Source organism: Euprymna scolopes, chromosome 18 (assembly GCF_053919585.1).
Source record: "Euprymna scolopes isolate OS-2025 chromosome 18, ASM5391958v1, whole genome shotgun sequence".
NCBI lineage: Eukaryota > Metazoa > Mollusca > Cephalopoda > Sepiida > Sepiolidae > Euprymna > Euprymna scolopes.
This window is the reverse complement of record NC_136499.1, coordinates 7,314,763-7,327,262: the sequence shown is the minus strand read 5'-3', so window position 1 is coordinate 7,327,262 and position 12,500 is coordinate 7,314,763. Positions and strand designations below refer to the sequence as shown.

General features: G+C 33.1%; 1 protein-coding gene across 6 annotated transcripts in view; it reads left to right on the top strand.

The window, feature by feature from the left end:
- LOC145297491 (uncharacterized) overlaps positions 1–12,500 on the top strand; it is a 241,128-nt gene that overhangs the window by 223,249 nt on the left and 5,379 nt on the right. For all 6 annotated transcript variants that reach the window (XM_080143383.1, XM_080143382.1, XM_080143387.1 and 3 more), the window contains one exon: positions 12,315–12,436. In XM_080143383.1, the coding sequence (XP_079999509.1) occupies positions 12,315–12,436 (122 nt within the window). The remainder of the gene's footprint in view (positions 1–12,314; positions 12,437–12,500) is intronic.

Sequence of the window (12,500 nt, the reverse complement as noted above, 5' to 3'; positions counted from 1 at the left end):
ATTTCATCTTAAAAATAGTTTCCAGGTAGACTTCTGCCAATTAATATATATCTATTACACACCTGACTCGTTAGCCCTATCTCACTTGTACCTGTAAGAGTCACACAACGAACATGTTAATTTTAACAATATTTACTAGCATTCGGCAATAATATACATACAACAAAAGAATATGTACGGAATGACCATGTTAGCGATTTTTTGTATTTTAAGTTTTCGTTAAGTCAACTTCGTGATGATTACGAGTTGACATTGTGCTTTTATAAAAACCAATTGACTAATTTGTTGTGCGTTGGTTTCTCCTCTGATTTTATTGTGTTTACCAATGATTTACTAATCCATTCCGACAGATGTCTTACCACCAAAACTATTGTAATATATGCATAAACACCGCAAAGATCAAAAGAAAAGCCGACCTATTTTCCTATTTACATTTAGGTGTATTTAAATTTTTCATTACCCACTATTTTATTGAGTATGCAGCCTCAATCATAGGTAGTCTATTAATCGCCAAATCATAAACTATTAACTAAGCCCGAAATCATAGACTATGTATCGATCGCCTAAAATTTAAATCGTCGGATGATGTCGAGAGTGCCCCCTCTAAATTCCACAATTTTTCACTTTTTTGTACTTTTTTCCTGTTAATATCATCGATTACAGACTTAAGTTTTAGATTATAAAAAAGAAATGAAAAAAAAAAAAAAAATTTCATAACTTTTCAGGTGGGGGTTCAGTTTTCAATTATAACGTTGTACTAAATTAAACACGAACTTTCTGACCACGATGAAAAAAAATGGCAACTCTCTCTGATGTGACCGGAAAGTAGGGGTTGGAACGGAGGGGTTAAAAAAAAGATTTCTTTACCCCACCCCCACCCCATCTTCCCTCCTCCCACTCTCATCTATGTATGTATGTATGTATGTATCTATTCCTCGTGGTCAGAAAGTTCGTGTGCAATTTAGTACAACGTTATAATTGAAAACCGAACCCCACCGTGAAAAGTTATAAAAATTTATTTTTTCAATTTTTTTTTATAATCTGAAACTTAAGTTTGTAATCGATGATATTAACGGGAAAAGGTAAAAAAAAAAAAAAAAAAAAATGAATTTAGAGGGGGCGCACTCTCGACAACGTCCACCTTGTAATCAATCATCAAATCTTCAATTTCCAAACACTAAGTTTTAAACAACTTACCCCTAATCTGAGACCGTAATGTCCCTCTTCAAAGTTCTAAGTCCGTTATAAAAACACCTGATAAAAAAAAACTAAATCAAAAACCATCAATCAATCACCCAAATTTAAAACCGTCAACCAAACCACGAACGATAGGTTATTAATAGATAAAATTAATCGTATGGCGTAAACTAAGCTCTCAAATCGCAGACCATCAACTCAAATGTTGGCAGTCCACCTCTCCGAATTTATTAACCTAAGTTTCTTTCAATGCATTAATCGTAGGTCGTGAATTAATTTTCAAATTATCGTCCGCTTGCCAATCTACAAACTACGTGCTTTCAACCAAATCTTAGACCGTTTAAAAGCCTCCAAAGCAGAAGCGGTCAACCGTCACTTAAATCGAAGGCGACCTCCCGGCAAATAAGTAATACAGCCTCGTCTTTTATTTTTATTTATTCTATCTTATGAAAAAAATTCTTCTGCATAAACTCATCCCTTTTCCTAGTCTTTTGGCTTAAAAAAATCATTTTTGTTTTTATCTTTTTTTTCCTTTAATTTTTAAATATCTAATTATGATTAGCCTTTAATATTTTTTTATTTTTTAAAAATTATTTTTTTATTTCTTAAATATTTTTATTTCATGATATATATTTTAGATCCAAATTTTTCTCATCTTTTCAAAAACAAGGATATTATCAAGGATATTATCAATGATATCATCAAGGATATTCTTTCCTTATGGCCCACTTTTCATCGACAACCAACCCATTTTTTTTTAACCGATCATTGCTGTTGTATGTCTTTTTAATGTTTTTTTATTCAATATTTCTAATGAAACCTTTTTTCAATCACAAAATACCCATCCTTACCCTCCTCCAAATAGCCATCCCTTTCATTGACCCCACAACGATAATACCCCTTTTCAGACCTTCTTTATCTGATCACTTCAAAAAGCAATCTTATCAATTTATGTCAAGTGGACTGAAATTTTTTTTTTAATATCGACTGATTACCCAACAATCTCCTTTGTCACTCTCAGCAGGTTTCACTATCGCCCAAAATCGAACATAGTTCCGGTGGACACTATCTCGAATTGCACATGCTCTCTAATAAACGCCCCTCACAAATCACCCATGCTTCTTTCTTGCCTCACTATACATTCAATCACCCGTCCTTTTTTTTTTTTTCGATCTCCCGGATCACTAATTTCACCTCTTGACTCCCAATCACCCCTGCTCCTCTCAGCAGTAACTCCCCGGCCTTAATCATCTATGCCTTATCTTGCTCTTCAATCATGCCCAACTGATTCCTCTTTGATCTATCACTCCATACTCGCCTCCACAACTTTAGTTTTCATTATTGCCTTTTTCATATGCATTGTTTTGTGAGTTGTTTATGAATCCTATTTATTTTATCAGCATTTTTGTTTTTTGTCGACCCTGCAAAATTATTCACGCATGTTTAGTGAAAAAAATGTTAAAAGAAAAAAAAAATTGCATGCGCTTGCTTTTAATTCTTAGTCGATATCCCAATTTTTTCAGTCAACTTCACATAAAATGACTACGATCCATTTGCGAATCATCTAAATTGCAACACTACTTAACAACATACATGAATAGTTCTTTATGCTGGTTAATTAATTAGTTAATTAATAACCTTTAATGATTAATTATGAATTAAATTAAACAAACATACCTTGTTTCATTCGTATAACATTCATATTGGAAATCATATCGACGCTTGACAAAAATATAACTTAATTAACACGTAGCATGTTGTAGTTTTAACACAGACACGAACAAGACCGTTTGTCTTTATTTACATGTTGACTCGTTTTATGTACAGACAAAGAGAAGATAACACTAAGTTACTCAAAGAAAAATGACACGTCATCATAAACTCGTACACTGGGTAGCAACTCTACACGGTTAAGGGAAGACAACTGTTGCAGTCTTCACAGTATCAAAACCTAACTAACATTGACAATACTTTGCATTTCACCATATGATAAGCGGTAACCAAACTTATCAAACATTGTATGGATTTGCTAAAATTACTCTTCTTAAGTCACATTATCGTCTGATCTATCCGGCAATCTTGTAGTGACGTTTGCAGGCATCTACAAGGACCTTTTGCTCCCTACAACAGTGCTTCATTTCTCGTGATCATAAAATCCATAACAAAGTTTCTTCATACCATTCTCATGTACTCTCTCAATACGATGCCATTTGATATCAGAAGGCAACCACTACAAGAGGGTCATCAACCATTCATAACAATTCTGATCGCCTTTCTTTTTCTGTCTAGAAAGTCCTTCTTCAGCATCGCATTTTCCTGTTTTACCATTGTTTTACCATTCGAATCATTTCTCTCTTATGGGATTTCCAGAATTTTTTTTTATTCTTTTCATGTTTAAAATTCCTTGTTTTTGTTTGGATCCAATCCTTTGATTTTTCCCCCTTTCTTTCTGTAGGAGAGAGTCTTGTGATTCAACTGGAGAAACCATATATCCATCCATTGCATGAAGAATATGGTTCAACTCTACAATAGCGATGCTATTTCTACTTGGTTTCGGAACACAAAATCCCATATTTCTTGATTTTGCCCTATAAACTTTAATTCAAATCAGAAATTTCTATGCGTCGTTTTAAAGTTTTATTATTTTCACAAATGACATAACTAACAAATCGGCATTCATATTTAAGATTCTTACATCGTACAACTCTGCCTATAATTTATCCTGTATAAACTTAAATAATAAAATATACATCTACCACTTACTTGGATAGGGTCCAAAAAAGAGTTGTCAATGTAATAGGCACCAATTACTTAACTAAGCTCCAACCACTGTCCCATCGCAACACTGTTGCATCTCTGTGCCTGTTTTACAAATATTTTAAGGGAATGAGCTCTGATGAACTTGTTGCACTTGTGCCCCCTCGACGAACATATCCCCGACAAACCCGCTTAGTGACAAAATCACACCCCTTCACTGTTGAGGTCCCTAAATGTCATAAAGCTTTCTACTCTAATAGTTTCTTTCCTCGAGCAGTTACTTTTTGGAATTCCCTTCCTGCTACTTGCTTCCCTCACTGTACTGATATGCAGTAAGTTTAAATATAACATAAACCAACATCTTGTTGATGTTTTCTATGCATGGTTTCAAATAGTATCCCCTTACATCTCAGTGGTGATATGCCTAGTTAGGTGTTAACGTGAGTAAAATAATCATTGAATCAGTTCAAAAACTTTGAAAACACGAAAATAACCTGCGATGAATTCTCAAATCTTTCTTTATTCTTTTGTAAGGTTTCATCAAATAAACTTAAATCTATGCATGGCTTGCCCACTAAGTTTCACTAATGAATATCCAACAGTCTTTGTTTGTATCCCCATTTAATACGTACTCCCGAAAAAAAACAACAACATGCAAACTTGTCAATAACTTTGACGAACTTTTCTCTTGGTAATTTCATTCCTACTTCCGGGTGATATAGTACTCTCCAGTTCCAAAACTTTCTAGAGATTCTATTAAGAGATATTAGAAGAACTCTTGAAATTCCACGGTAGTTGAAAATTTTTAAAACACATTATGAATAAAAAATAAAATAAAACAAAGACGAATTTAAAACAATTTTTAGCGAAATATTTTTCTTCAACTTTTAAAGCTAAAATAAATTGATTTAAAAAAAATCAGATTTTTTTTTCCATGAAAATTCAACACGTTTTTTTTTCTGAATAATTTTTTTTTTATATAAATTATAAAGGAACAGATGTCAATTCACTTGCACATTTTCTTTATCTTAAAACAAAGAAACTATCATAAATACTTAGTCTTCTCTCAAGATGACTTTTTTTAATTATAAAATAAAATATCCAATTTGAAACCGCAAATAGACAGCCATGTTTTTTTAAAAATTTTTTGAGAGCAAATGGTTTTAATGATTGTAACTGATAAAGAGCGACTATAAATAGAGGTAATTCATTTCTCATTGGTTAAATCCCGCTAAGTTTGAAGCTCATTGAAGTTTTCGCCTTCTGCTGATGAAACGATCACTAAAGTGTCGCTACACATCATTGAATGCCGATAAAACTGTTGAACTCTCATGGTTAAAACTTGATGATCAAGTCAAGCTTAGATTAAAGTTTATTTATGCAAAATATGATGGCATTTCAGAAAAGCTTGAGAATTTTATTAACCATTTCATAGATAGTATAATTTTTTTTTTCTTGTTTGGGACAACTCCTATAACTTTCTAGGATTTTTCAAAAGTCTACCCTGAATGTTTATTTCTCACGTACGCATACCGCTATCACACATGTTCTTTGAATAAGACTCAATTTAAAAGCCTAACAGAACTTTCATAAAAACTGGAAGGCCTAAACATGTGTTAACTGCTTACAAATTAGCAAAAAATGGTAATTTTATGATGCCTAATGAATCGCTTATAAATACTTTATTTTAAAAATCATCTTCTTCCCATCTCTCCAGTGTTAATAGCGTAAAATCATGAGATTTAATTCTCTGCTGAATCTTATCTGCAGTTTAACGGAAATAAAAGTTTAACGGAAATAAATGTTTAATGGAAATAAAAATTTAACGGAAATAAAAATTTAACGGAAATAAAAATTTAACGGAAATAAAAATTTAACGGAAATAAATGTTTAACGGAAATAAAAATGTAATGGAAATAAAAGTTTAACGGAAATAAAAATTTAACGGAAATAAAAATTTAACGAAAATAAAAATTTAACGAAAATAAAAATTTAATGAAAATAAAAATTTAACGGAAATAAAAATTTAACAAAAATAAATGTTTAACAGAAATAAAAATTTAACGGAAATAAATGTTTAACGGAAATAAAAATTTAACGGAAATAAATGTTTAACAGAAATAAAAATTTAACGAAAATAAAAATTTAACGAAAATAAAAATTTAACAAAAATAAAAATTTAACGGAAATAAAAATTTAACGGAAATAAAAATTTAACGGATATAAAAATTTAACAGAAATAAATGTTTAACGGAAATAAAAATTTAACGAAAATAAAAATTTAACGAAAATAAAAATTTAACGGAAATAAAAATTTAACGGAAATAAATGTTTAACGGAAATAAAAATTTAACGGAAATAAAATGGAACAGTCATACTTGCCGCTCTTTAAACAAAAGAAAAAACTTGTTTGTAAGTAGAAAATATTGATTATAGCTATTAAAAAAAAAACGATAATTAATTCAGTTAATTATAAAATTACTTGTTATTTGAAACTAGCTGGATGCCCGGCGTTGCCCGGTCGTACAATACGCTTAAACATGTTATTTTAATTTATGCCGATTGCATATGTATTATAGAATCAACCCTCTATTGAATATTATTTTGCCTTTTAATTCTCACATTCCATGAGCGAAGTTTCTGACAAAGGGAGAAGTATTGTTGTTTTCTGGGTCGCAATCCATCTAACACTTATCATTTGCTAGTTTTTTTGTTTTTTTTACTTTGATGCATCATTATTTTATCTCCTTTAATCAAGTTGTTCTATGCCTTGTCTGGAGCGATTTGCATTAAAAATAAACAAACTCTTTTATACACCTCAAATTATGAAATGAAAAAAATAAAGAAATGATATAATCAAATAAACAAATTAATTACAACAGAAAAGGATGGATATTTAAGCATAATTTTATTTAAAAGTTCGATTTTCTAAATGATACACCGTAAAGTAACCGCGTCAATATTTTTACATAGTATTCTTCTATAGCTACAGTGCATTCTGGATGGAATATTAAATCAAAGCATGTCTGTGTAAATCTCTTTCGAAAAATTGCTATCGGAAAATTGTCCATGAAAACTATATTCCCATCATCAAATAGATTCGTCCAAACTGAAAACAGTATGTCAATAATTTTCCCCACTCTTTATCTGTGCCTAAATCCAAACGTAGATTCCATGAGCAAAGCTTCTTTCTTAGAACTGCACGCCAGTGGAACTCTCTGCCGCGTGCCTGTTTCCCACCTGACTATAACTTGGACGTCTTCAAGTCCAACATAAACAAACTCCTGACAAACCGCCCCCTTAAGTAAGACACTCTATCAAAACCCCCCAATACTAATGATTACTACAATACAATCTCATTGATTAATGTACACGCAATAACCCTTATCCCTGAGTGGTCTTCGGGCCTTGATAAGTGGTGACCCCCATGTAAAAAAAAGTATTCCAACCATTAAATAGAATCGTCCGGTATTTATCATTTCTTCGTCTTATCTTCAAGCTAGATTTTAAATGCAATAGGTTGACAATGCCCGTTTAAATGAAAAAAAAACGAATATGTCCAACTCTTAGAAAATACCGAAAACATAGACCCAACGTGAACCCCTTATTTTTTTTTCAAAACGAGACTGCACTTTATAAACATGGAAACCTTATTTTAAAAAAAGTGTAAATTTAAAAGCACTAAACAGTAACTATGTGGCAATAAGGACGTAATTATTTCCCCTTTGCCATAACTCTTTAATAGCTCAAACTATAGAGCTACATTTTTGCTCCATTTACAGTTATTTTAATACAATGATTAAAAACTTGCTTTTTTTATTAAAATTCTGCTTATATTTATAAGAATGTTATTGTTGTAATTTGATGTTGTCTTGTAAAGCTGGCAATGTTTTCCTTTTGAAATGTGATAATTTTTAACAATGTGACAAATCTTAAAAGACTATTTGTCAAGTATTGGAAAATGATAAAAGTTAACCATGGCGATTTACCCATCCAAACAACTTCTGGTTTTGAAAGTCCTCGAAAGTAAACGGTGTTGCTTAATTTGAAGACGTCGCCGAAAATGTTGGTGAAAACATAAGAATATCTGTAAACTGATTTTCACAGAAATAATATTAAAAGAACATTTTTTTTTTAGATATAATAAATAAGAATATCCGTAAATTGATTTTTATATAAGAAAAAATGTATATTTACAAAAGCGTTTTATGGAAATAATTAGGAACGAAATATAGTGGCAAGGATTGTAAGATTAAGTAAGGGAGCGTAATATTAGCAGACTTTTCAGATTAAGTAAACGGACTTTTTAATATAGTGGGATTTTTAAATTAATTAATATGGTTTACTTGTGCGTAGTTTCAAAACCGGAAGTCGTTTGGATAGCTAAATAAGCTGAATCGCTGAAGATATCAAAAAGACAAAATTGATCATTTGTATCTACCGTAATATACTGCATTCAGTTTTATGTCGTTATTTATTGCAAGCTCCGTGTAGGCGTACGGATATTGCGATCAAGAATCTCTAGTATGTCATAGTAAACGCTTGCAAGACAGTTTTTTTTTAGTTAGATCTATGGAATTTGTTTTAACTATTTTTTTTTGTACTATATTAACTTTTTTAGATATAGGGCTACCATGGTGCAAAACATGGTCAGCATAAGCATTGTCGTCACTTGAGTCAAATATACATGTTTCCTGGGGCTTCATTGCTCGGTTGTTTCTCTATCTATATAAAAGCCAAGTACGTCCAAGGATGGAATACTGTTGCCATATCTGGGCAGGAGCTGCCAAAAACAGCCTATCATGCCTTGACAGAGTACAAAATAGACTTTGTGGCTTAGTGGGGGATGCCCTTTTCTCTACCCTGCAACCCCTCTCCCACAGAAGACGTTGCGAGCCTATCCTTGTTTTATCGTTATTTTCATGGCAGGTACTCGTCTGAACTCCAATCCCTGGTCCCCCCTCGCCAATCTTTCACGAAAAACACCCGTCTAGCTGAATCCACTGTGAAAAATTTCCCCCACTCTTTATCTGTGCCTAAATCAAAACGCGGATTCCATGAACAAAGCTTCTTTCTTAGAACTGCACGCCTGTGGAACTCTGTTCCGTCTGCCTGCTTCCCACCGGACTACAACTTGGATGTCTTCAAGTCCAATGTTAACAAATTCCTGATGAACCGCCCCCTTAAGTAAACACTCCATCAAATCTCCACACTAACGTAATGTACTTGCAATAACCCTTATCCCTGAGTGGCTTCCGGGCCTTGATAAGTGGTGATCACTGTGAAAAAAAAAATATATATATAAGAAAATTCAATTCAATATCTGTGCATCCTATCAGAATTTAGGCATACGTTATTGTTTGGCAATTGTGCGCATGGCTTATTTTCAGGGCGCACTGTTCTTGCTGCTCTTATTTCTACACAGTGATGACTACGTTCATTTTTCAACACCAACCCTTATTCCTCCATTCCTTTTCTGTATCCACTTCTGATGCTGTATGATCAATTCCACGCCTCTTCGTTCCAGAGTCTTTGGTGATAAAGATTTAAACTTTGAGACCAGAATCTTAGTTGAATGTGCACGGGCCGGAGAAGATTCGGCCCAACCCGATAACGGTGAAACGCTGTTGCAACGACTACAGCTACAAGAAACGCTCACTTTGTCTGCAAAAGCATAAAGAAACTGCATCTAACGAAGGCGTTCCTACTTTTATAGAATCCTTCAAAATGTATATAAAACTAAAGAAACGTTTATCTATGTTGCTGCACAATTATTTTATTCATAGAAAAGAAAATTGTTAGCTTTAATACAAAAGCAACAAATACGCTTCTAATTTTTCCCCAATGGTTGAAAATCGTTTGAAAAATTGTTCAAGACAAACACCTAAACGAAATCTAGACTAAGAATTAACTATTTATGTAACAAAATAGTATTAACTCTATAATATCAGGTGGAGATTAACATGTACTACACCTTGCTCAAGGGTTACCTGAAGCTGTGTAACTATAGCCGTTTTGTACAGTCAGCTTCATTCTGAAAAAAAAAAGATGCATTGGTCGCCCCTTGTTAAGATTTAAGGATACAATCTTTAACAAAACGTATTCCATGGTGCACTTATGAACAAACTTCTTTATTCAAATCCAATGTAAACAAGTTCTTGTTGAACCGCCCCCCCATAAATAATCAAATTTTACCCAATTTACACCATTAACAATTACTATACGACACCTTACATTTATTAACCTTTATCCTTGAGTGGCCTTCGGGCCTTGATAAGTGGTGACTCCCAAATAATCTCTATATAAATAAAATGAACTCATTTTTTCCCGTCTGATTTTGACATTAATAGGATTAAAAATCAAGATATTTCATGCAAATATAATATGCACAAACGGCAGAACAATATCTGAGGTGTGTTATAGGCTTATTATTTCTCAAATTCCTCGATAATCTTAGATTTCTATACTTTTTCTGCTGAGAAGTCACGGCCAAAATCGGTTAAGATCAATGGAAGTGGTAAAATATTTTCTCTCTAATAAATTCCACCCTCCCCTGCCACCACTTAACACCGTTTGGGGATCGTTCACAAGGAACAGTTGAGAAGAGAACACCGGTTTGGCTTCGTAGTTCTTTCATGTGAAGTTATTTAAAATCACTAAACTACGCTGCAGTGCTCTGTGGCGTAGTGGTTAGCGTGCTGGACAATTCACATTATATTTTCACGTTCGCGCCGACCTACCGTAGTCGTTTTTTTTTTTTCCTAAACAACTGGAATGGACTTTTCTTGGTGGCCGAACTGTTAACGTTGCAGATGTTTTTTTTTTTTTTTTTCACACTTTATTTTCCTACTTTTACTCATGACTCCGGGTTTGATCCTTCCTACTTACCTACCATAACATTTTTTAAAACTCTCCTCCCGTCCCGGAAACAAACACTCGGGCAACGCCGGGTACCCCCGCTAGTATTAAAATAAAAACTGCTTTACTGATCATCATCATATATGATTGTTGGCATTAGTATTTTTTCTAGGCAGAACTATTTCTAGAAAGACATCAGGTACTTATGGGGAGGATTACGTGAAGGTTACCAACATCCTAAATGAAAATGATTTTTTGTAGAACGAATTGGATTCGAACTTGGGACACCCTGGTCGTCAGTTCGTATCATTAACCAATGGACCACCGTCACCTACCATTGTTTCTAATAGAAAACTGTGGCGATTAACATGCTGTAATGCTTTTATGGGATTTAATATGAAAGGGTACATGTAACTGTGAAGGATATGAGAAAAGAAATGGAATATATAGAATTTATTATCTATTCACCTGTAATTTACCTATAATTTACCTGTAATTCTGTTTGTTTATACACGCAAAGAAAGATTTATTAATACTATTACTAGTGCATGCATATTAGAAGCATGACAGTCATACTAAGAGAGGGGCAAGCACATTTTCTGCTAAAAAAAAAAAAAGGTAAATTGTGTGTGTGAGTTCGTTCCCTATGGGCTCCGAAATGGCTGGATTGATTTTTTTTTTTACCTTTCACACAAATGTACTTTATGCGTCTGGCAGTGTTCTTAGATAGGTTTTGCATCAGAATGCCCCCCCCCTCCAAACATCAACAATCATTAATCGACAAAATCTAATTAAAACATGGATAGTCTGATTTGGACCAAAGTTAACATTCTCATACAGTTTAACATCATAAGTGCACTTTACAAGTTTTATCATCGCACAAGCAGAAGGATTCGGCGTATAAAATCAACAGTAAGTTCTTTGATAAGGACGCGTTCGAACTGAATGTCTTTGTTTAAAGCACAATTGAACCATGATACTAGGTTTTTGCGTTTTAACTTTAATTCAAGCCATTATATAAAATAATTTTATAAAATCAACCGTAGGTTCTCTACAGTGCAAATGTAAACTACAATGTATTGTGAACTAAATCACTGCGGGAAAGCATGTGAAGATTCTCCCTGGAGCATCTTGTTGGGTCTTCGACTAGAGCAGACAATCAATCGAGCAGATTGAATATTGTTCGAATATACCTATTTTTAACACAATAAAAGTATTGGTAGTGTGAAACATTCGTCGATCTTAATTCCCGGGCAACGTCGGGTCTCCATGCTAGTAATTACACACAAATGTTATCTAATAATAATAATGTTCTTGACGAAAAGATTTTAATATATGTCACATTTGAATGACGTTTGTTTTGTCGTTTTTTGTTTTTGTTTATTATCATTTTTTTTTTCGTATAAAAACCAACATCCCATTGAAAACCGAACCAGACCTTTAATTTTAATCTTTTCGAATCAATTCCGCAATGTCCGTTTCCCTCTTTTTTTGTCTTTTAGCATTTTTACCTGCCAGGCAGCTGTGGCGCTGGTCGGGAAAGAGTACAAAACGGCCTGGAATGAAAGGAAAAGCTCGGAAGGAATTCTACAAAGCAATTGTACGAGAAAAGGAAACTATTATGGTAGGTCATGTCCATTGTCTCTTCGCATCAGCACAAAAAGTTTTCTCATAAATCCAAATTTATA